We start from the raw sequence: 25,272 nt of genomic DNA on the forward strand, positions 1-25,272 counted from the left end.
CCCACTGAAAAGGGAGCCTGATCAGGGCTTGATCCCAGGACCCTGAGATCATAACCTGACCGAAGGCAAGGGCTTAACCGACTGAGCCACACAGGCCACCTTATAAACCAATTAATAACAAAATTAAAGGAACACATTGATAGTCATACAATAATAGTAGGCACTTTAACACACCACTCACTGTAACGGCCAGATCCTCTAAGCAGAAGATCCACGAGGGCACAAGGGCTTTGAATGACACACTGCACAAAATGGACTTCACAGATATCTTCAGAGCATTCCATCCTACGACAACAGAATACACATTCTTCTCGGGTGCACATGGAACATGTTCCACACTAGATCACGTACTGGGTCATAAGTGAGGTCTCAACTGATACCAAAAGATTGGGATCATTCCCTGCATACTTTCAGACCACAATGCTTTGAAACTGGAACTTGATCACAAGAGGAAATTTTGAAAGAATTCAAATACACGGAGGTTAAAGAATCAAACCAGGGAATTAAAGCACAATCTTAAAAACCTCATAGAAACAAACGAAAACGGAAACACAACTGCTCAAAACATCTGGGATGCAGCAAAGGTCATCGAAGTATATATATGGGAAGAGGGAAGTATATAGCAATACAAGCCTTTCTCAAGAAACGAGAAAGGTCCTAAGTACACAACCTAACCCTACACCTAAAGGAGCTGGAAAAGAACAGAAGATTAAAGCCTAAAACCAGCAGGAGAAGAGAATTCCTAAAGATCAGAGCAGAAATCAATGAAATAGAAACCAAAGGAACAGTAGAACAGATCAATGAAATCAGGAGCTGGTTCTCTGACAGAATTAATGAGATCGATAAACCGCTGGCCAGACTTTTCAAGAAGAGAACGGACCCAAAGAAATAAGATCGTGAATGAAAGAAGACAGATCACGACCAGCACCAGAGAAATACAAACAACTATAAGAACACATTCTGAGCAACTACATGCCAACAAACTAGGCAATCTGGAAGAAATGGATCCCTTCCTATCAAAACTGAAACGGGAAGACACAGAAAACTTGAACAGACCCATAACCAGCAAGGAAATGGAAGCAGTCATCAAAAATCTGCCAACAAACAAGAGTCCAGGACCGGGTGGCTTCCCAGGAGAACTCCACCACACATTCCAGGAAGAATTCACCTATTCTTCTGAAGCAGTTTATAAGCAATAGAAATGGAAGGGAAACTTTCCAACTTTCTCTGTGAGGCCAGCATTACCCTGATCCCCAAACCAGACCAAGACCCCACCCAAAAGGAGAATTACAGTCCAATATCCCTGATGAACATGGATGCCAAAATTCTCACCAAGACCCTAGCTGGGAGGATTCAACAATACATTAAAGGATTATTCACCATGTCCAAGTGGGATTTATGCCTGGGCTGTGAGGGTCATTCAACATCTGCAGATGAATCAATGTGATACACTACAGTAATCAAAGAAAGGACAAGAACCACAGGATCCTCTTAGCAGATGGCAGAAAAAGCACTTGACAAAGCGCAGCATCCTTTCTTGGTCAATACCCTTCGCAGTGCAGGGAGGAAGGGAACACATCTCAAAATCATAAAAGCCATCTATGATAAGCCCACACCCAGTCTCATTCTTAATGGGGAAAAACTGAGAGCTTTGCCGCTAAGGTCAGGAACACGACAGGGAGGTCCACTCTCACCCGTGTTGTTCGACATAGCCTCAGCAATTAGACAACAAAAAGAAATAAAAAGCCATCTGAATCAAGAAAGAAGCCAAACCCTCACTTTTCGCAGAGGACATGATATCGTATGTGGAAAACCCCAAAGACTCCACCCCAACATTGCTAGGACTCATAGAGGAATTGCGCAAAGCAGCAGGATATGAAATCCATGCACAGTAATCAGTTGCATTTCTATACACTAACAATGAGACGGAAGAAAGAGAAACTGAGGAGTCCATTCCATGTACCGTTGCACCAAACTCCATAAGATACCTCGGAATAAACCTATGCAAAGAGACAAGGGATCTGCAGACGATAGGACATTCTGGAAAGAAATTGAGAAAGACATAAAGAACTGACATCATTCCATGTTTGTGGTTGAAGAACAAATATTGTTAAAATGTCTATGCTAGCTCGAGCAATCTCTACATTCAATGCAATCTCTATCAAAATACTACCAACTTCTTTTCTTCTCTTTTTTTTTTAAAAAGAGTTTTAATTTATTTATTCATTAGAAACACACACACACACACACACACACACACACACACACACACAGAGGCAGAGACACAGGTAGAGGGAGAAGCAGGCTCCATGCAGGGAGCCCAACGTGGCACTCGATCCCAGGTCTCCAGGATCACGCCCTGGGCTGAAGGCAGTGCTATACCGCTGAGCCACCTGGGCTGCCCCCAACTTCTTTTCACACAGCTGGAGTAAATAATACTAAAATTTGTTTGGAACCATAGAAGACCCCGAAGAGCCAAAGGTATGTTGAAAAAGGTAGCCAAAGCTGGTGGCATTACAAGCCGGTCTTCAAGCTCTATTGCAAAGCTGTGATCAACAGGACAGTATGGTCCTGGCACAAAAGCAGGCATGTCAATCAATGGACCAGAAGACAAAACCCAGAAGTGGACCTGGACCCTCAACTCTATGGTCCACTCATCTTCAACAATACTCAAAAGAATATCTAATGGAGAGAAAACAGTCTCTTCAACAAATGGCGTGGGAAAATCAGACCACCACATGTAGAAGAATAAAACTGGACCATTTTCTTACACCATATACAAAAATAGACTCACAATGGATGAAACACCCAAAGGTGAGACAGGAATCCATCAAAATCCTAGAGGAGAACACAGCCAGCAACCTCTGTGACCTCGGCTGCCGCAACTTCTTGCTAGACATGTCACCAGATGCCAAAATGACCTACTGGGACTTCATCAAGATAAAATGCTTTTGCACAGCAAGGAAACAGTTGACAAAACCAAAAGACAACTGACAGGATGGGAGAAGGTATTTGCAAATGCCTTATCAGATAAAAGGCTGGTATGCAAAGTCTATAAAGAGCTAATCAAAGTCAACACCCAAAGAAAGATAATCCAATGAAGAAGTGGGCAGAAGAAATGAAAGGACATGTCTCCAAAGAAGACATACAGATGGCCAGCAGACATAGGAAAACATGCTCAACATCAGTTGGCATCAGAGAAACACAAGTCAAAATCACATTGAGTTTTTCCCCCTCACGCCTTTCATGATGGCTAAAATTATCAAGTCTGAAAATGACAGATGTTGGCGGGAATGCAGAGAAAGGGGGATCCTCTTATGATGTTGGTGGGAATGCAACCTGGTGCACCCACTCTGGAAATCAGTACCAGAGTTCCTCAAAGAGTTGAAAAAGGAGCTACCTATGTAAAACCCAGCAATTGCACTAGAAGGTATGAATCCCAAAGATCATTTTGGTCGGCATCCAAAGGGGCACCTGCACCTGTATGTTTATAGCAGTAATATCCTCAATAGCCAAACTAGGAGATACAATGTTCTTTGAAAGAGGTATGTATAAAGAAGACATGATATAGATATAAATAATCATATTTATTTATTAGATAGAGAGCGAGGGAGGGGGAGAGAGAACAGAATATTACTCAGCCAATAAACAGTGAAATCTTGGGACCCCTGGGTGGCTCAGTGGCTGAGAGTTGGCCTTTGGCTCAGGGCATGATCCCGGGATCGAGTTCCACATCGGGCCCTCTGCATTGAGCCTGCTTCTCCTCCCTCTTGCCTAGGTCTCTGCCTCTCTATCTCTCACTGTGTGTGTGTGTGTGTGTGTGTGTGTGTGTGTGCGCGCGTGTGCGCACGCGTGCCCCTCATGAATAAATAAATAATATTTATAAAAAAGAAAAATGAAATCTTGCCATTTGCAATGATGTGATGGAACCAGAGGGGATAATGTTAAGCAAAATATGTCAATTGGAGAAAGAAAATTATCATATGATTTCACGCATATGTGGAATTTAAGAAACAAAACAGAGTAGCATAGGGGAAGGGAAGGAAAAGTAAAACAAGACGAAATCAGAAAGGGACACAAACCATAAGTCACTCAATACTAGAAAACAAACTGGGTTGCTGGAGGAGAAGGGATTGTGGGGGATGGGGTAACTGGCTGATGAGGATTAAGGAGGGCACGTGGTGGCATGAGCACTGGGTGTTGCATAAGAGTGATGAATCACTGAACTCGACCTCTGAAACTAATATTACACTATAAGTTAATTTGAATTTCAAGTAAATAATATAAATAAAAAGAAATACATGCGAAACCAAGGTAACTTTTAATGTTATTACATAATGACACAGATACATTTATAGAGATTAGGATATCTGCTCTAAGAAAAGAACACTATTAAAAGGAAAGATTACCTAAGAACAAAGATATCTTGCAGACATAATTCAAGGTGGACAATGAAAAGCGCAGTTGACAACATATGTCAAAGGCATTGTTGTTATTATTTAAGGAATCACTGAAGAGTAAATGTAGTATTTTGGCAAGAATTTCTATTTAGGTTTTTATAAAGTACAATTACAGGTAAATTAGCTAATTAATGGTTAAAGTTATGTGAAATATTAGTCTTACCCAGTATTCTCTTTTTCTAATTCCTCATTTTTCTTCGCTTCTTGATCCAACCTGAACGGCAAAGACTGTTTCAACTCCATACATTTCTTTAGGTTTTCCTTTTCATCACCACACTTTGGAAACAATTTTTTAAGAACATTAGTTTCAAAAATCGAAAGACTCCTTCTTCTTTTATAAAATGCTATTTCTCATGAATCCATGAGTAATATGTGTTTAGACAGGTTTATAAAATACATATAAAATGTAGATTATGAGCCAAATGTCAATGACAAGAAATCTCAAAAATAAGGATGTTTGTTAAAACAGCTTCAACTGAGTATATTTTCATCATTTTTGTTTCTAGAATTTAAATTGCCAAAATTTATGGGAAATACAGAGGGTTTTAATCCACATTAATACAAGCATTAATGAAAAAAATCTTTAAAGTGGCTATACTTACATTTGAGTTTCTAGAGATGTCCTAGAAGCAGTCTCACCAACATCTTAAGATACTCTGGGTTTTGTGAGATCACACCTTATTAAGATAGTCTGAAAAATTCCCATACTGTCCCCATTATAATTTTGATGATCATCTGACTTTAGGATGAGATACTCTCCTTCTCTGCAAGATTTCAATTTCTTCTTTTCTATTAACCACTTTTCTCTCTAAATAAAATTTAAGCCTCCCAATATTATATAAAAACGTTTCCTTACTCTTGCAGCATTTTCGATCATCTTGCTTTTCCCCTTTCACTGGACTCGAACATTCTTTAATGTGTCATCTCAGCCACAGATTCATTGTTTCATCGCTTTTTTTTACACTAAAATCTGACTTTCAATCCTGGAATTCCACTAAAAAATTTTGACGATCACCAAGGATCTTTTTTTTTTTTTTTTTTACAAGTCCCGATCCTGCTTTATTTCTCAGCAGCAGCTGAAAACAATGACCACATCTTTCCTCTGCTCTTCTAATCCCATTTCATTTCTAAATGACAGCAAACGCTGACATTCAGTCCTTGGACCCTTGCTATTCCTCTTTTTCACATCCTCTCAGAGTTCTCCAAATCCCAAGGCTTCAAAACCAGATGCTCTACATTTTCAGCCTTGACCCGTTTACTGAGGTCATGTATATGCTTCCATCTTCCTTCTAGTTCCTCACAGACAATATTTTTAACCACACATTCAGTACCTGTTACCTGACGTGCATTACCTTTCTAGTTAGCTAATCTGTTATTTTTATATTTTTTAATTTATGTATTTGAGAGAGAGAGCACGAGTGGGGAGAGGAGCAGAGACAGAGGGAGAAGCAGACTCCCTGCTGCGGAGGGAGCCTGATGCAGGAGTCGATTCTGGGACCCTGAGATGATGACCTGAGGCGAAGGTAGACGTTTAACCCACTAAGCCACACAGGCACCTCACACAGCTAATCTTGTACATTTTATCTTGACTCTTTTTGGTATTACTTTGAGTGTATTATTTTTTAAAGATTTTATTTATTCATTTATTTATTCATGAGAGGTACAGAGGGTGGGGGGGGGGGGAGAGGCAGAGAGAGAGAAAGGCAAAGCGACAGGTAGAGGGAGAAGCAGGCTCCATGCAGGGAGCCTCATGGAGGATTCAATCCCAGGACTCCAGGATCATGCCCTGAGCTGAAGGCAGACGCTTAATGCAAGAGCCACCCGGGCGTCCCAAGTGTATTATTTTTTAATCTCAGGGGGTGGGGGGGCACCCTTACCCTCAGGATGCTGACCACTGTACTTTGTCTTGCTTTTCTTTTATAATGCAAAAGTTCTTCCCAAGGGTTGGATTATGGATGGTTTGCCTTTGTTTCCTTTTGAGTACTTTCCTATTCCATAGAGATGTGAACTTACAGAAGTCTTCTTCTAAGTCCTTTTCAGACACACACTTGACTATTTTGTTCAGAGGCTTAAGTCAGCTAGAGCTAACTCTCCTTCCCAATCCAGATTTCTTCACCTCAAAATGGTGTCCATGAAATATCTTACACAGACGTAGTCTCTGTCCTGGGGATTCATGAGGTGAGAACCTTCTAGAGAAATTAGGGCTATGAACTAAGTTGCTGGAAAGCTATTTAAGTTTTTATTTTATAGGGTAAGCTTAAAGTGGCTAATAATTTTATACCATAACCCTAATTCATCTCTGTAGGAATCTACAGAATATCTATGGATATTCTTACAAACTCTGTAATATGTGATGGCTTCCCTAATAGATTCCTGTGTGATATTGTAGGGGGACAACTCATGGCACTCTCAGTCAGCGATAAGACTCCTTATCAACATGTTGTCAAGTTAACTGCATGAAAAGTACAGTAAAACAACTTGAGCAGTTTTATATGAAGTCAGGAAAAAAAGTTTTTTTCGATGTTTCTTTGGCCACAGAAAGGACCAGTCAACAGAATGTGCTAGTTCCCCAGATAGGTATGATTGTTTAATGAAATTTGCATGTACCTAACTTTTGTCACTGAAAGAAACTAGTTGTAGGTCCATCTACCTCATAGTTCCAACTTAGAAGTCCCAAAGCAATCTTCTCATCTTAAATCATTGGTAGCCACTCCTACAAAGGACGGTATGAATGGCACGATAATCCTGTACTGCTTGTAAATGGTTATATAGTTTTCACTACCCATCAATAAACTGGAGTCCTGGATTGCACATTAATCTTTTCTGAGATTGGACTGTTAAATCTCTGAAAGTATGATTAACTCAAGGTAATAGAAAAACATTCGTTTCTGAACTTGCAATGAATGCTACGAGCACTAGGTTACTCTATAAGGCCCTGACAGAGCAGTCATTTCTACTTTTTCACTGGCATCTCTTTTTCTTTACAAAATCCAACAAGGAGAAAACTACATCCCTTTGAGAAAAATGTTTGCATAATTACCTAGTAGTCATTCTACTTTTTTCTAAGATTGTATTTATTTATTTATGAGACACACACACACACACACACACACACACACACACACACACAGGCAGAGACACATGCAGAGGAGGAGCAGGCTCCATGCAGGGAGCCCCATGTGAGACTCAATCAGGGGACTGCAGGATCATGCCCTGGGCCCAAGGCAGGCACCAAACCACTGAGCCACCCAGGGATCCCCCTCGTAGTCATTCTTAACGAAGACAACACATTACCAATTTGTAATTACAAATCACTACAAATTATTAGTAAAGTAATTCATTCTCAAAATCTCAGTGAAGGGTTTAGATTACAAGAGAAAGTCAGCATTCAAGATCAAATTATTACTCAAAGTTTGGGGAATTTTAAACATATTGAAAAATATTAGCAGGGATTCAGACATTAGTATACCAATATTACCAACAACAGCTAAGAGGTAGAAAAACCCAAATGATCATTGACAGATACACAAAATGTGATATATATAAAATAGTGCTTTGCTTAGGCTATCACAATCCTTTTTATTAAAATCTTACTACAAAAATGATTAATTTATGCATTCAGTCAACTTTATCTATAAAGAGGAATTATACCAAGAGTAGTTAAATAGCAACCATATGAATATAATAAATATTTTTATGAGTGAGAATTTTCATATTATCCAAAATGTTCCTATACAGTACTACTAGAGATATAAAAATTCCTTCTTCTTAGGACAGAAATTAAGAGACTGACTTACCGAACTTGAACGTAACGGGTCTTTCTGAAGCTGTTCAATTTGGCCTGCTTGCTCCTTGATTGTAACTTTTAACGTGGCATTTTCAACTTCAATCCTAAAATGCATATTTTAAAATATTTATTCTCAGACACAAATTTTAACCATACCACATAATTTCTAATCAAACATCTAAAGGTCTTGCATAAATTCTTAAAAATTTAAAAAGTAGATTTGGCAACTGTGCCATTTTTCTGGTTGTGTTTTGGGGTTAATGTACAAAATTTAAAGATCGTAAGCAAAAATTATGCATTTCAAAATCCCACAAAGCTGATATTTTTACCCAGCTAAACAATGATGTATTTATCATAATGGATATATTTCTCATACTATACTACTTATCTGCTTTATAAATACTCAAGTTATTTTCTGTGCTGCTTTCAATTGTACTGTTGCAGAACGCCTGGGTGACTCAGTGGTTGAGCGTCTCCCTTTGGATCAAGGCATGATTCTGGAGTCCCAGAATCGAGTTCTGCATCAGGCTTCCTGTAGAGAGGCTGCTTCTCCCTCTGCCTATGTCTCTGCCTCTCTCTGTGTCTCTCACGAATAAATAAAATCTTAAAAAAAATTGTACTTTTTCTGGTGATCTCCCGACTTCTCAGTACATCTTAAAATCTTTGCATGTTGATCCTCTACTTCTTGTACCTAAAATGGAAAAGGAATACTTTTAACTACTGACAATCTAGTACAAAACCACCACCATCTGTTTTTGTAAATACAATGTCACTGGACACAGCCACATTTTCCTCTACATACTGATTTAAGGCTACCCCAGAATTATACTGTTACAATAGTGACCTATGACTTGCAAAGTCCAAAATATTTACAATCCCCTGACAGAAAAGCTTTCTGACCACTGTTCTAGTATTAAAAAAACAACATTCTAACGTTTTTAAATTATATTTTATCAGGTACACATACAAATTTACATATTGTTCAAAGGAGGAAAAACGGGAAATTACCTTATGGTAAACTTTTCTAGTTTTCTATTCCAAGCACCACATCAATTATAATTTTAAATATTCACATTTACAAATCACCATGGGCATTCCAGTGATTATACAAGTCAACATGCTGCTTTCAGGGACAATCAGATATTTCAAGTAACAGCTTCAGAGGCAGGATCTCTGTAGGAACCAGAATGCCTGGATCTGAATTCCCAACTCCCCTGGGCATTAGCTGTTTGACCTTGAAAAATTACTTCAAATTTCTGAGTCTCAGTTTCTTCATGTGTAAAATGAAGTTAATAATAGTATCTACCTCACTGTGATAGCCGGAAGTTTAAATTAGGGAATATACATAAACTACTTAGAAGAGTATGTGGCATATACCAAATTCTAAGTGTCTGCAATTAGAATTATTATTGTTGCTGTGTTTTATGTTCTAATGATATTTGATATTTTAGGCAGACGGCAGGCCAATGGAAGTGATCTCTTATACAAGTTATATTGAAACCATTCTTCATACCACTGAAAGCGGTAGCAAATGGGGAGCATAAGGCCCAGGATATAGCCTCAGGACTTCAAAACACTTTCACTACAGGTGCCTCAGTGTCTCAGTCAGTTAGGCATCTGCTGTGGGCTCAGATCATGATTTTGGGGTCCTGGGATTGAGACCCCCAATATCAGGTTCCCTGCTCAGCAGGGAGCCTGCTTCTCCCTTTCTCTCTGCCCCTCCCCCTGCTTGTGCACTCATGTTCTTTCTCCTCTCCTCTCCTCTCCTCTCCTCTCCTCTCCTCTCCTCTCCTCTCCTCTCCTCTCTCGCAAATAAAATATTAAAAGAAGGGATGCCTGGGTGGCTCAGCGGTTGGGCATCTGCCTTTGGCTCAGGGCTTGATCCTAGAGTCCTGGGATCAAGTCCTGCATCAGGCTTCCTGCATGGAGCCTACTTCTCTCTCTGCTCATGTCTCTGCCTCTCTCTCTGTCTCTCATGAGTAAATAAACAAAAGTTAAAAAAATTTTTTTTTAAATCTTAAGAAAAAAGTTTCACAAATTCCACTAGCCAATGGTACTTTCCTCCACTTATGATAATTTTAATTTACCTCCTCTCTATACTACTCAGTGGACAATGCTCATGGACTACAGTGCAAACAGTAACTCCTACACTGAGTGATAACTTACATGACCATCAGAGGCAAGGTAAAGCCACTGACGTGGAAATAATGGACTCTTGCTAAACCAATGTTCCCAAATCATTTCACGTTCATATTGTTCATCTTAGCAACTGTTTTTGTTAGAGGGCTTTAGCAAGCACTCTGATGAGTAGAGATTAAGTAAGGCTCTGTGGTGTGGCATATCAGAAAAGCTGCCCCCAGGGGCACCTGGCTGGCTCAGTTAAAAGAACATCCAGCTGTTAACCTTCAGGTCCTGTTCAAGCCCCACAATAGACGTAATGATTATATAAATAAATAAACTTAAAAAAAAAATTAAAAACCTGTCCTCAGAGCTTTATAATTGGTAAAGAGCTGGAACTCTGTAAATCTCAGTTCTGGTTGCACAATGAAGGCAGGCATATTTAGACTGTTTTGCCATAATCAGAAAAACCAGCATCCGATTGAACACTTTGCCCGATCAGCTTAAATGCTTTCAGTTTTACACTTAACTGCTTAAAATACATTTAGAATACAGCTTTGTTATGTCAATGTGTTTCAATCAGAAATTACTGCTATGGTACAAAGTACTTAATTTTATCCTAAAAACTGTTAAGATATTCTCAAATTTATGCAAGGATAGGTACCATACACATAAAGTATATTCCCTCTTAGATACATTTGTACATAGGAAGACAGAATTATCGCTCATGAAAAAAATAAAAACAATGTAAAATAAAGGACTAAACTGGTCTGCAAAGACCAGAGGATACGGGTGAAGAAAGTAAGTTCAGGGGGACTTAGAATAATCAGAGAAAGCCTCATGGAGAATGAGAGACAATGAGCCAGGTCTCAATAGTGTAGGATTAGGCAAGAGGAAGGGAAACTAAAAAGAAAGGGTAGAATGAGTAAAAAAAAAAAAAAAAAAAAAAAAGGCTGAGAGATGGTAAAATCACCCCAATTAACTTAAAGGATAAAATCTGATGGCAGGGAAATACAAACAGATGTCCAGACAACAACTAAATCAATGTACACAGCAGCATTATTATGGGCCACAAAGTGGAAATAACCCGAAGGTGCATTAAATGATGAATGAAAAGGGCTTTAGCCCACAATGGAGGGCTGTCTGACCAGAAAAAGAAATGAAGCACTGACATATGCTAGAACACAGGTGAACCCTGGAAACAGGAAGTGAAAGAAGCGAGTCACAAAGGACCACACACTGTGTGACTCCCTTTATATGAAACATTCACAATAGGCAACTCTATGGAGACTAGAAGTCGATTCCTGGTTGCTGGAGATCAGGGGCAACAGCTAAGGGTTTTTTTTCAGGGTGATAAAAATGTTCTATCTGATGGCAGTGATAGTTGCAAAACCCTATAAATAGATTCAGCGACAACTACACATGTTAAATGGGTCAACTGTACGGTAGGTGTATTTATAGCTCAATAAACCTTTTAAAAAGAGCCAATGGCAGGGCCTAGATTATTTTCTTAATTCTCTCTTTTGGCTGTATATACATCATCTGAATATTTCCATGCATTTTTAATATATAAGAATTAAAAATGGGGCAGCCCCAGTGGCGCAGCGGTTTGGCACCGCCTGCTGTCCGGGGTGTGATCCTGGGGACCCGGGATTGAGTCCCACGTCCGGCTGCCTGCATGGAGCCTGCTTCTCCCTCTGCCTGTGTCTCTGCCTCTCTCTCTCTGAATAAATAAATAAATAAATCTTTAAAAAATATTAAAAATGTAAATATTTTATAATATTTATAAATAAATATATAAAAGGAAAAGAAAATAAAGGAAACGCCTCAGTTCCACTAGTCATAACCTTTCTTTACAAGTTTTCCTGAAATCAGTACAGAGTCTATATCCATCAATAAAAGTGAGGATGAGAAATAAGACAATTTTCTGAAACATTCTACTAAACCGTATCTTCTGATTTTATCTAACTCACCTCATCATGGTAATAGAGATCTCATTAAAAAACATTGTTTAGAGCATTTGGGTGGCTCAGCTGGTTGAAGCGTCCAACTCATGATTTCAGCTCAGGTCATGATCTCATTGGTGGTGGGATTAAGCTGGCATGGGGCTGGGCTCTGTACTCAGCAGGGAATCTCCTGGAAATTCTCTCTCTCTCCCTGTGCCCCTCCCCCTACTCATGAGTGTGCATGGACATGCATTCTCTCTCTGTCTCTCAAATAAATAAATAAATCTTTAAATAAAATTGTATAGCAGGAAAAAATCCCTCCATTTCTGTGAATGGGTAAATGCTATAAGAAAAAACATGTAACACAGATGGCAGAATGAAAAGTCAGAATTTAATAAATAGGTGCATGATGAAGACACTAAAATTATGATAAATTGAAATGCAAATACAAAAGAAAGTGGTCCATGGAAATCAGCATCCTAAAACACTTTGTATTATTTAACCAGCTACAGATGAACTGTTGACATGTTATATGTAATACATACCTGACTTTTGATTTGATTGCCTGTTTTCTTTAAATCCTGTATCTCATCTTCTAACTTAGTATAATAATGTGGTAACTCCAATGAAGCCTGTGACATTGATTGCTCTTTTAGGGTATTGGAAAGTTCTTGTTGTTCTCTCATAACGACCTAAGAAGACCTTCTGTTACTGATTTTAGAAATCATCCTATTATTATGTTAATAATATAGAATTCTAACGTATGTACTTTACCACCACATACATCAACTCACCTTTTTTTTTAAATTTATTTTTTATTGGTGTTCAATTTACTAACATACAGAATAACCCCCAGTGCCCGTCACCCATTCACTCCCACCCCCCGCCCTCCTCCCCTTCTACCACCCCTAGTTGGTTTCCCAGAGTTAGCAGTCTTTACGTTCTGTCTCCCTTTCTGATATTTCCCACACATTTCTTCTCCCTTCCCTTATATTCCCTTTCACTATTATTTATATTCCCCAAATGAATGAGAACATATAATGTTTGTCCTTCTCCGACTGACTTATTTCACTCAGCATAATACCCTCCAGTTCCACCCACGTTGAAGCAAATGGTGGGTATTTGTCATTTCTAATAGCTCAACTCACCTTCTATTCCTAGAATGTACACACTGCTGTTAACTGAATTCACTTAAAGACACAAAAAGTGTTATCCTCCTGCCTAGTCAGTATTATGTTACTTAGATAATTATTTCAGCCCCACTCTCCATTCCTTGTTGATGAATTTGCAAAGCTTCCCAGCCTGCTGAAGTCTCAAAAAGAAATGGGTATTATACAGGTGAGACTAGCAGTGGTAAATTCTACATTAATGAAACGTTTTCTCTCTTTTTTTTTTATTAGAGGCTAAAATTAACTTCCAAGTTCTTCACATACTCAATCCTCTGCTCAAATCCTTCCAATAGGTTACTATCTCAGAACAAAAGTGAAGTCATACTAATGGCCCTCAAGCCCCCTAGATAACCTGGCTTCTGCCTCCCTCCTGGCCTCAGAGCTCCTAGAGCTCTCTCCCCTGTTCATGCTCACTCCACTCCTGCTATACAAGAATCCTGCAACCCCTCCCTCAGTAGCCTGAAAATGGAGATCCAGTGCCAAATTAATAAATCACAAAGGTACAATTCTATTGGAAAATTTTAATCCCAAATGGTAGTTACTTGAGTTTTGAAATGAGCAAATTATTTGAAAAATGCTTAAATTATAAACTGTAGTGGTAAGATGAAATCAAACACAGTTTTGCTAAGTCACCAGTTATCCCAAATTATGATTTAGTGAAAAGTAGATGCCTTCAAAGAGTTAAAAGGTCACAAGAATAGATGATTTGAGACTAAACATTTAAATTTGCATAAATAAAAATAAAAGTATGCTAACTGAAAATGTTTAAAAAGCGATCAAAAAAAAAAAAAGTACTGAGATACAGCACCTACACTTCAGTTCATGTGACAAATCTGGAGTTAGTTGTCAAGTTAATCCACTTATTTGAACCTCAATGTCAAAACACTCAGGTATGAGCATTTCCACTTATCTGTTCATCATGGTATTAAAATGTCGTGACAAGAATTAAAATTATTTTAGTAGTATTAACAATAAATTATTAATATCAGACTCCTTTAACAATGTATAACTTAATCTCTTGAGGTTTCTCATAGATGACGCAGCATTTTCATTCAAATTAAAGCACCTCTCAGGTCTAATTTTTATTTGCTGGATAAAAGTTATGCTGATAGTGTCTATTTTTTTTTTTATATTCAACTAGATTCAAAATTGACCCATAATCATTCAGGTCGTGATCTCGGGGTCATGAAGTGGAGCTCTGCACTGGGCATAGAGCCCACTTTGGATTCTTTCTCCCTCTCCATCTGCATCTGCCCCACTCCCACTTAGTTGCAGGTGCACTCTTTCTCTTCAAAAAAAAAAAAAAAAAAAAAAAAAAACCAAACCAAAACAAAAAACAGTACTAATAAGCCATAACCAAACATTACTTTGAATTTTCTAGCAGGAAGCTTGAAAAATATTTGTCTTTCTGAATACTTACTTCTCTTCCCTCTTTCTCTTTTTTATACGTATATCTTCTTTCTATTAAATGTTCCCACTCATCGATGAACTCCGTATCTCCTTGCTGGATAAGACCTTGGTTTTCAAGTTCAGCTTGAAGATTTCTTACAGTAACATGAACCTTGTCTTCGAGATCAATTCTAGTCTTTTCTTTACACTCCACTCTGCTGTAGCCATCATCTAGTTGCTCTCGGAGCAACGTATTTTCACTTTGTGGTTGAGATAATCTCTCTTCTAAGGATTCATGCTTTCCCATGTATTTATTCACTTTATCTTGTTCATTTTGAGATTTCTGCTCAATTTCCATCTTCTGGTCCTGTGTTTGTTTTAGGTTTCTTTGTACATGTTCTAAAACCAAAGTCTTTTCTCTGAGAGCATCTCTTTTATACTGGAGCTCAATTTCTAGGGTATTGAATTTACTTTTGGCTTCAGAAAATTGCTGAGAAAGCACCTCATTGTTATCTTTTAGGTTAGACATCTCAAAGTTCATTTTGCCCTGTAAATGACACCACTCATCTTTTGTTCTCTGGAAAGCAAGTTCTAGGTCTCTTTTTGATGCCTGACTTTGATCATGATCCTGTACAGCTGTAGTGAGTCTAGCTCGGTATGACTGAAGTTTTGCTTCCGGTCTTTCTCTGTTTAGCTTTTCATTCTGCAGTTTAGAGTTCAGCATGGTATTCTCAGTTGTCACAACATTCAGCTGCCCACTAGATTGGAATACTGTATTTGTTAATGTTACCCCATTCAATTTTATGACGATTTGAAGACTGTCATTCTTTTCTTTTTCAATTTCAGTGTCTTCACAATATTTCTTTTCCTTTTCCTGCTTCTGATTCCTTATTGTGTCTATTTCCAGTCTTAGCGTGGCAATTTCATCTTGCAATCTGCGGTTTTCATGTAACAGACCTTTTTCTTTTTCATGAGGAGGAGAAACCTAAGTAAAACAAGAGTCTTTTAGCTGGAACTCAATAAAATGACATTATCATGATTTTCTCTGAAATCAAAGAATATCCTATGTTTATACAAAGAAGAGGTTGCAGTTAAGTGGATATCCAACTGGAAAAACACAAAGTTGGATCCAAGCCCAAATCTTTTATACAAGCATAAATTCCCCAAAGTTCAAAAATTTAATTGAAAACAATGAATGCATGAAAGGAAAAAGAAATCATGACAAAATCCTAAGAATCTCAGAATTGGAAAGGTCTTTCTCTGGTTTACAACAAACGCAGAAGGCCTGAAAGAAAAGACTAATACATCCGACTACACTAAAATGCAGTTTACAGTCTCATATCTAATACAGTCCACAGGAAAACCCTTAGCTCTGCATACATTTGGACAGATTCAATTTCCTAACCTTACTTTGTCCTGAGAATATTCCATACACATTCTACTTTTCTAACATTTCTATACTCAGTTATAAGAATTGTATCTACTGATAACTAATAAATCTAGGCATTGTACTACAAACATGTCTGCATACATTAATTATCTCTTTCAGTTATCACAATTCCAGAATGGAGAGATTAAAAATACTAAGTGAGCTGCAGGACATTCCCCAGGTCTTTGTACCCACTACCACTGTTCTGGCACCAAACTGCAGCTACTTCTCTAGTGTGAATCTTAAATACAAAAGAAGCCTTGTATTTCAGGAGTGGCTGGGGTGGCTCAGTCAGTTAAGCCTCCGCCTTCGGCTAGGGTCATGGTCCCCGGGTCCTGGGAGCAAGTCCCGTGTCGGGCTGCCTGCTCCGCAGAAAGCCTGCTTTTCCCTCTCCCTCTGCCTCCACCCGCCCTGCTTGTGTTCTCTCTGTCAAATGAATCCATAAAGTCTTTTAAAAAGAAAAAATAAAGCCTTCTATTTCAAAATACCAATACTAACTAAGGTAAAATTTATGTAGCTCCTAGAAAAATCATGAGATTATCTGTGGCTGCAACTAATTTTATTTCCTCTTCAGATGATTAAAATGGCAATAAATGCAAAAAAGGGGAAAATACACTGAGCTATTTTATTAAGAACAAAAAGCTTATCAATAAATTATGAGTAAGTATATACTACAGCATATGATTATTTCAAAAGCTCCTTGTAATGAAATCGGATACTACTTGGAGCAAATTGTTACTCTTCTCTAAAGTAGGAGACTAACATCTAAGTAAGGTCTTTGAACAGACTACGCTTTTCCTCCTGTTCATCAGTGGAAGTGTGAAACTAACCTCTCTATGAATATAGAGGTGGTGAAGGAATTGCCAAAAACTAAAACATATGTTGTTAGTATCAAGAGTTTTGTGCTTATGGAAAGCTCAGAAATTCCATACTATTTTCCAAAATAATAAAAACTTCTCCTTCAGATAAGGACATTATGAATGTCACTATTTGACCCCTGCAGACAAATGCATTTAAATTAACGAATAAACTAAAAACGACACTCCCCCCTACACAGACCCATATGTGTATGTATGTATGTATGTGTATATATATACACACTCACACATAGATATGTATTCTTTTAAAATCCTCTGTACTTTCCATAATGTACAGGGCTGGTTTTTTAGAAATATACACATACATGGAGAAAAATAATAATTCCAAAAAATAAAATATACATACGTACAAATACATACACACATGTACTTCAAAATAATTAAAGAAAATACCTCAGAATTCATTTTAGAATGAGACATTTCTATCTCATTTCATTTGCAAAGGTGATTGTTTAGAATTCCATCTTGGGCGGGACGGAGGCAAGGTGAGGGAGGAGTAGGGATCCTCAAACACCTGGAGGAGTAGGGATCCTCAAGCACCTGGCCCCACCAACTTACCTAGATAACTTTCAAATCATCCAGAACACCTATGAATTTGACCTGAGATTGATTGATTGATGATTGATTTTTATTTATTTTTTTACTGGAGTTCGATTTCCCAACATATGGTATAACACCACCCAGTGCTCATCCCGTCAAGTGCCCCCCTCCCCACCAAGTGCCCGACCTGAGATTTAAAGAGAGAACAGTCAGAACGCTACAGAGAGAAGGGTTTTTGCTTCTAACGAGGTAGGAAGGCGGAAAAGAACTAAAAACTAAAAAAGAATCAAGTGGGGAGGGGCACCGGAAGAGCCGGCTAAGGCCTGCGGGGAAAGCCTCCCGGGCGGGAAAGCCCAGCCCTGGAGAAGCAGGAGCTTTAAATGGAAAGGCGCTCAGCAGGGAAGTCAGGCAGGATTGGGGGGTGGGGGGAACCTCCAGGTCCCAGGGTCACTGACAGAGCCAGGATCCTGCGCTCCCCCCCAGGGACAGGCCGAGGCCGGGCAGGACCCAGGACAGCGAGGACGCTCCTGCCCCGGCACCCCGACCTGTGCAGATCGGTGCCCCCCGCCCCGGGAGCATCCAGGCCCCGGCGGATTGGGAGATGGTGGGAGTCACTGCGAGGGGCCGCCCTCCAGGGCCAGGGAGACCTGGCTGCCACCGGTGTTGTTGTCCCTCCTGGTGTCACCCTGTGCCTGGGAGAGCCGGGGTGCCAGGGGACACGGGCCTCACGGGAAGTCGGCTCCCCCTGACCCTGCACCCAGCAGGGGGCGGGGCAGCTCCCCCAGGTGCACACACCTGAGAATCGGCACAGCCCGCCCCTCCCCCAGAAGACCAGCTGGAAGGACAGGGGAAGAGCAAGTTCCTGACCCAGCAGTGCTGGAAAGCTCCAGGGGAAGTCGAGGGATCTACAATATCTAGAACTAGAGGGTACCCCTCTTTTACCCCCCTTTTTTCCAGTACAATTCATTTTTATTTCAGACTGTAAGTTTCCAATTTTCTTTCTCTTTTCCCACCTTAACTACAATATTTTGACACCTCTTCGTTTTTAAGTTTCTTCCTTTTTGACTCTCATATTTTTACAATTACACGTCTTAGATATATTTTCCACTTCTAGATTCCCTTCAACATACTCAACTTAATTTTGGGAGCTAGGCGAGATAGGTTTTTGTGTGTGTGTGTGCTTTTTTGTTTTCTCTACCTCCTTTTGTTCTACAATGGCACAATACCTTCTAAAACAGGACCAGCATGCACCCAGAACCAAGTGGTATACCCTGCTGGTTCATTCTGTGAGACTATATTCTCTCTTTATTCCCATTCTGCCCCCCGTTTTATCTCATTTATGTTTTGGGGAACAATGTTGGGGCTCTCTACAAGTATTTCTGGTTTGTAGAAATTTGGGACTCAGTATCTTCTAACATACAGAACTTAATACACTCAGGAACAAGAGGATCACCCCCCAGGGACCCCTCAGGTAGACTACATTCTCCCTCCACTACAACTTCCTCACCACCATGTCCCAGTCCCCCCGACATTTTATTTTTCTTCTTCTTTTTTTCTTTTTCCCCTCTTTACCTTTCCTTTTTTCCCCCTCTTTTCTTTTTTTTTCTTCCTTGGCATTCTTGGCATTCTATTTTCTACTACTTTGTTTTAAAATTTGTTTTTCACTTTAGTGGTCGTTTTGTGTTATTTTGTTCTTCCCTTCGTTTTCAATTTCATGTCATGGACCTCGTCAGAATCATCTAAGGATAAGAAACCTTGGGTGGCTCAGTGGTTTAGTGCCTGCCTGCCTTCAGCTCAGGGCATGATCCTGGAGTCCCAGGATCAAGTCCCACATCAGGCTCCCTGCATGGAGCCTGCTTCTCCCTCTGCCTGTGTCTCTGCCCCTCTCTCTGGGTCTCTCCTGAATAAATAAACGAAATGTTTAAAAAAATAATCACCTAAGGTGAAATTTACTTAGATTGTGGTTGATATTCTAGACTCAGCCCGTTCATACAGCTACTCTGCAGGGAGCAAAATGACTAGAAGGAAGATCTCACCACAAAAGAAAGATCAGAAACAGTACTCTCTTCCACAGAGTTACAGAATTTGAATTACAATTTGATGTCAGAGAGCCAATTCAGAAGCACAATTATAAAGCTAGTGGTGGCTCTGTAAAAAGGCATAGAGTATTAAAGAAACTTCATGACTGCAGAATTTTGATCTAATTTGTCCAAAATTAAAAATTAATTAAATGCGATGCAATTCCAAACTGAAGGTAGGTCCTAACAATGAGGGTTAATGAGTTAGGAGAAAGAGTGAGTGCCACAGAAGACAAGTTGATGGCAAAGAGGAAAGCTGAAGAGAAAACAGAAAAACAATTAAAAGACCATGAGGAAAGGTTAAGGGAAATAACTGAGAGCCTCAGAAGGAAAAAACGCATGATTGCGGTTCCACAGGAGGTCGAGAGGGCCAGAGGGCCAGAAAGGATATTTGAACAAATCATACCTGTGAACTTCCCTAATTTGGGGAGGGAAAAAGGCATTCAGGTCCAGAAGATAGAGAGGTCCCCCACCAAGGGGGGGGGGGGGGGAAGAAAGTCCTTAAAACAGCGAGAGACAAGAGATTTCTCACTTATATGGGGAGAAATATTAGATTAACAGCAGACCTCTCCACAGATATCTGGCAGGCCAGACACAGCTGGCAGGAAATATTCAGGGTTCTACATGAGAAGAACATGTAGCCAAGAATACTCTATCCAGCGAGCCTTTCATTCAGAATAGGATAAAGAGCTTCTAAGATAGGCAGAAGCTGAAAGAATATGTGACCACCAAACCAGCTCTGCAAGTAATATTAATGAGGACCCTGTAAAAGAAAGAGGAAGCCCAAAGAAATAATCCACAAAAACAGGGACTGAATAGGCATTACAATGATAGTAAATTAATATCTTTCAATAGGTGCTCTGAATGTGAATGGGCTAAATGATCCCATCAAAAGACGCAGGGTTTCAGACTGGATAAAAAAATCAAGACCCATCTATTTGCTGTCTACAAGAGACTCATTTTAGACAGAAGGACACCTACAGCCTGAAAATAAAAGGTTGGAGAACCACTTACCATTCAAATGGTCTTCAAAAGAAAGCAGGGGTAGCCATCCTTATATCAGATAAATTAAAGATTATCCCAAAGACTATAGTAAGAGATGAAGAGGGACACTATATCATACTTGAAGGGTCTATCCAACAAGGAGATCTAACAATCACGAATATTTGTGCTTCTAATGTGGGAGCTGCCAAGTATATCAGTGAATTAATAACCAAAGTAGAGGCATACTTAGATAATAATACACTAGTAGTAGGAGACTTAAACATGGCACGTTCTGCAAATGACAGATCTTCTAAGCACAACACCTCCAAAGAAACAAGAGCTTTAAACGATACACTGCACCACATGGATTTCACAGATATTTACAGAACTTTACATCCAAACGCACCTGAATACACAGTCTTCTCAAGTACACACGGAACTCTCTCAGAATAGACCACCCGATACCAAAACACTGGGATTGTCCCCTGCATATTTTCAGACCACGATGCTTTGAAACTAGAACTCAATCACAAGAAGAAATTTGGAAGAAACTCAGACAGGTGGAGGAGAAAGAGCATCCTGCTAAAAGATGAATGGGTCAACCAGAAAATTAGAGAAGAAATAAAAAGATTCATGGAAACTAATGAAAATGAAGATACAACCATTCAAAATCCTTGGGATACAGCCAAAGCAATCCTAAGCGGGAAATACATCGCAATACAAGCATCCCTCAAAAGATTGGGATAAAACCTCAAAGACACAAGCTAACCTTGCACCTAAAGGAATTGGAGAAAGAACAGTAAATAAAACCTACACCAAGCAGAAGAACAGAGAGAGTGAAGATTTGAGCAGAACTCAATGAAATAAAGACCAGAAGAACTGTGGAACAGATCAACAAAACCAGGAGTGGGTTCTTTGAAAGAAAGAATAAGATACAGAAACCATTAGCCAGCCTTATAAAAAACAAAGGAGAAAAGACTCTAATTAATAAAATCACGAATGAAAAAGGAGAGATCACCACCAATACCAAGGAAAACCTAACCAAAGAAATAAAGGATTTATACCCTAACAACTACAAAACACTTCTGAAAGAAATCCAGGAAGACACAAAGAGATGGAAAAATATTCCATGCTCATGGATTGGAAGAATTAATATTGTCAAAATGTCTATGCTAACCCAGGGCGATTTACACATTCAATGCATTCCTATCCACATACCATGGACTTTCTTCACTTTCTTCAGAGAGCTGGAATAAATAACCTTAAGATTTGTGTGGAATCAGAAAAAAACCCAAAACAGGGGAATATTGAAAAAGAAAACCAGAGCTGGGGGCATCACAATGCTGGATTTCAAGTTGTATTCAAAGCTGTGATCATCAAGACAGTGTGGTACTGGCACAAAAACAGACACACAGATCAATAGAACAGAATAGAGAATCAATAAGTGGGCCCTCAACTCTATAGTCAAGTTATATTCGACAAAGCAGGAAAGACTATCCACTGCAAAAAGGACACTCTCTTCAATAAATGGTGCTGGGAAAATTGGACAGCCACGTGCAGAAGAATGAGACTAGACCATTCTCTTGCACCATACACAAAGATAAACTCAAAATGGATGAAAGATCTAAATGTGAGACAGGAATCCATCAGAATCCTAGAGGAGAACACAGGCAACAGCCTTTGTGAACTCGGCCACTGCAACTCCTTGCAAGATACATCTATGAAGGCAAGGGAAACAATAGCAATAATAAACCACTGGGACCTCATCAAGATAAAAACCTTCTGCACAGCAAAACAAACAGTCAACAAAACTAAAAGATAACCTACAGAATGGGAAAAGTTATTTGCAAATGACATATCAGATAAAGGGCTAGTATCCAAGATCTATAAAGAACTTAGTAAACTCAACAGCAAAGAAACAATCCAATCATGAAACGGGCAAAAGACACGAGCAGACATTTCACCAAAAAAGACATACAAATAGCCAACGAGCACATGAGAAAACGCTCCTCCACATCACTGGCCATCAGGGAAATACAAATCAAAACCACAATGAGATACCAGCTCACACCAGTGAGAATGGGGAAAATTAACAAGACAGGAAACAACAAATGTTGGAGAGGAGGTGGAGAAAGGGGAACACTCTTGCACTATTCGTGGGAATGTGAACTGGTACAGCCACTCTGGAAAACTGTGTGGAGGTTCCTCAGAGAGTTAAAAATAGAACTACCCTACGACCCAGCAATAGCACTACTCAGGATTTACCCCAAAGATAGAGATGCAGTGAAAAACCGAGACACCTGCACCCCAATGTTTACAGCAGCATTTTTCAGAATAGCCAGACTGTGGATGCAGCCTGAGTAGCCATCAAATGATGAATGGATATAGAAGATGTGGTCTATATATATAATGGAATATTACTCAGCCCCTAGAAATGACAAATAACCAGCATTTGCTTCAATGTGCATGGAACTGAGGGTACTATGCTGAGTGAAGTAAGTCAATCATAGATGGACAAACATCATATGGTTTCACTCTATGGGGAATATAAAAATACTGAAAAGGATTATAGAGGAAAGGAAAGAAAATCAGTGGGAAAAATTAGAGAGGGTGACAACACATGACAGACTCCTAACTCTGAGAAACGAACAAGGGATAGTGGAAGGGGAGGTGGGCGGGGAGACTGGGTGACAGGCACTGAGGGGGCATTTGACAGGTGAGCACTGGGTGTTATGCTATATGTTGGCAAATGGAACTCCAATAAAAAATATACGAAAAAAAAAAAGTATTCCATCATGTAATACTCTGGGCATTCTGTTCTCGAGAAAGTTGCCTCTGAACATCATTTTGCTCTTCTATAACCTAGAGACACATTTTCATTAGGATTTTGGATCCTATCGTTAAAAAAAAGTCAAAAGGCTTAAGAGAACTTAAAAAAATGTTCAAAGTAGTCTTTTTTATAACAAGGCTTTTCATCCTCAACGAGTAACTCAAATTTTAAATTAAATGACAGCAAAATGTGCCATAGAGTAAAAATACAAGTAGACATAGTATTGTGAAATAAAATTTCTGTATAAAACATTTAACTAGTTTCATCAGCATCTCAAGGAAATCTAGCTCATATTTCAACATTAAAAAATCCAAAACTGGGACACCTGGGGGCTCAGTGGGTTAAGTGTCTGACTCTTTTTACAGCTCAGGTCATGATCTCATGATCACGAGATTCAGCCCCAGGTGAGGCTCTGTGCTCAGACCAGAGTCTGCTGGAGATTCATTTCCCTCCCTCTCCCTCTACTACTTTCCCCCCAGCCCATGCTCTGTGTAAGAATAAATACAAGTCCATAAATCAATAAATCAATATCACATTTATCTCATTTTACCTTCCATCCCTTCATTCAAAATATATACATAGAGCATATGTGAGAGGCCAAGAATTCCAATAAGGTAGTAATTGTGGCTATAAATATCATGGTTGCTATTAGGTTAAAATGAAATGTTTAATCTATTTGAAGCCTAATAATATGTATTATATCAAAGGGATACTAGAAATAATATTGATGGAAATATACAATTACTGCCAAAAATTTACCTGACTCAAATTACTTTTTACACTCTTCAATTCCAAGTTTCCTCTTCTAAGATTAAGTTGTTGTTTCATTTCAACTTCTTTACTATGTTGCTCTTCTTTACTTCTTAATTGCTCCCTAATAATTATATAGAACATATCAGCACTTTTTTCTTTTGCTTTAAGGTCAATCTGCAAATGCATGTGTTCATTTTAAAATTTGTTTTGTCAGCAATAAAAATTTTATTTTATGATCTGGTTCCACATATGCTGGTACATTACCCAAATGAAATTTTTCTGTTCTCAATTTTTTTCCTTTCTAGGGCTCATGTTTTTATCACTTCAATCTCTTCAAAAAGAGACATAGTTTAAAAGAAGCAATGAGAAAGCATTTTGCAACTTAGTAAGTTTTACTCAGTAATAACTCTGGTAGATGTTATAAGGAAAGGAATTCTGAAATTATTCAGGAAAGTTAGAGTTGAAAATTATCATTTTTCCCCACAGAGTGATAATTACACTTCAATTAGGACAAATCATTTCATTACTAATTAAAAAGAGAAGTTGCTGTTTATCAACTTTATAAATTCACTAGAAATAAATTTTTATTTCACACAACATCACAGGTACCTCTAAAAATGATCTTCAGTGTAAGACAGCATCAGCAGATGTCGTTTACACAACATACACCTGCAGATGACTGTGATCCAGTACTAGACTAGGGAGTCTAATATCTATTGCCCATGCTTTTTATGTTTCTTATTCTGTATTATTCTCAATCTTGATTATTATGTATTTTATAAATCACTTGAAAACTCCTTTGAAAACACCACAGGCTCCATATTAATTAAGTAAAGAATAAAGAGTAAGATGTGCTTTCAGCATAGACTTTTGAATTAATTTTCTTTACATATGCAAGAAATGTTGAAAAA

At 38.9% G+C, this 25,272-nt stretch overlaps 1 protein-coding gene across 1 annotated transcript in view; it reads right to left on the minus strand.

The window, feature by feature from the left end:
- The window catches only part of LOC144296613 (uncharacterized), a 154,954-nt gene that overhangs the window by 14,251 nt on the left and 115,431 nt on the right, over positions 1-25,272 (minus strand). Inside the window, exons 30-35 of the mRNA XM_077869705.1 lie at positions 24,368-24,482; positions 14,901-15,854; positions 12,857-13,003; positions 8,868-8,938; positions 8,258-8,351; positions 4,624-4,736 (exon numbers count right to left, since the gene is read on the minus strand). Of these exons, the coding sequence (XP_077725831.1) occupies positions 4,624-4,736; positions 8,258-8,351; positions 8,868-8,938; positions 12,857-13,003; positions 14,901-15,854; positions 24,368-24,482 (1,494 nt within the window). The remainder of the gene's footprint in view (positions 1-4,623; positions 4,737-8,257; positions 8,352-8,867; positions 8,939-12,856; positions 13,004-14,900; positions 15,855-24,367; positions 24,483-25,272) is intronic.

This window comes from Canis aureus, chromosome 24 (assembly GCF_053574225.1).
Source record: "Canis aureus isolate CA01 chromosome 24, VMU_Caureus_v.1.0, whole genome shotgun sequence".
Classification (NCBI taxonomy): Eukaryota; Metazoa; Chordata; class Mammalia; order Carnivora; family Canidae; genus Canis; species Canis aureus.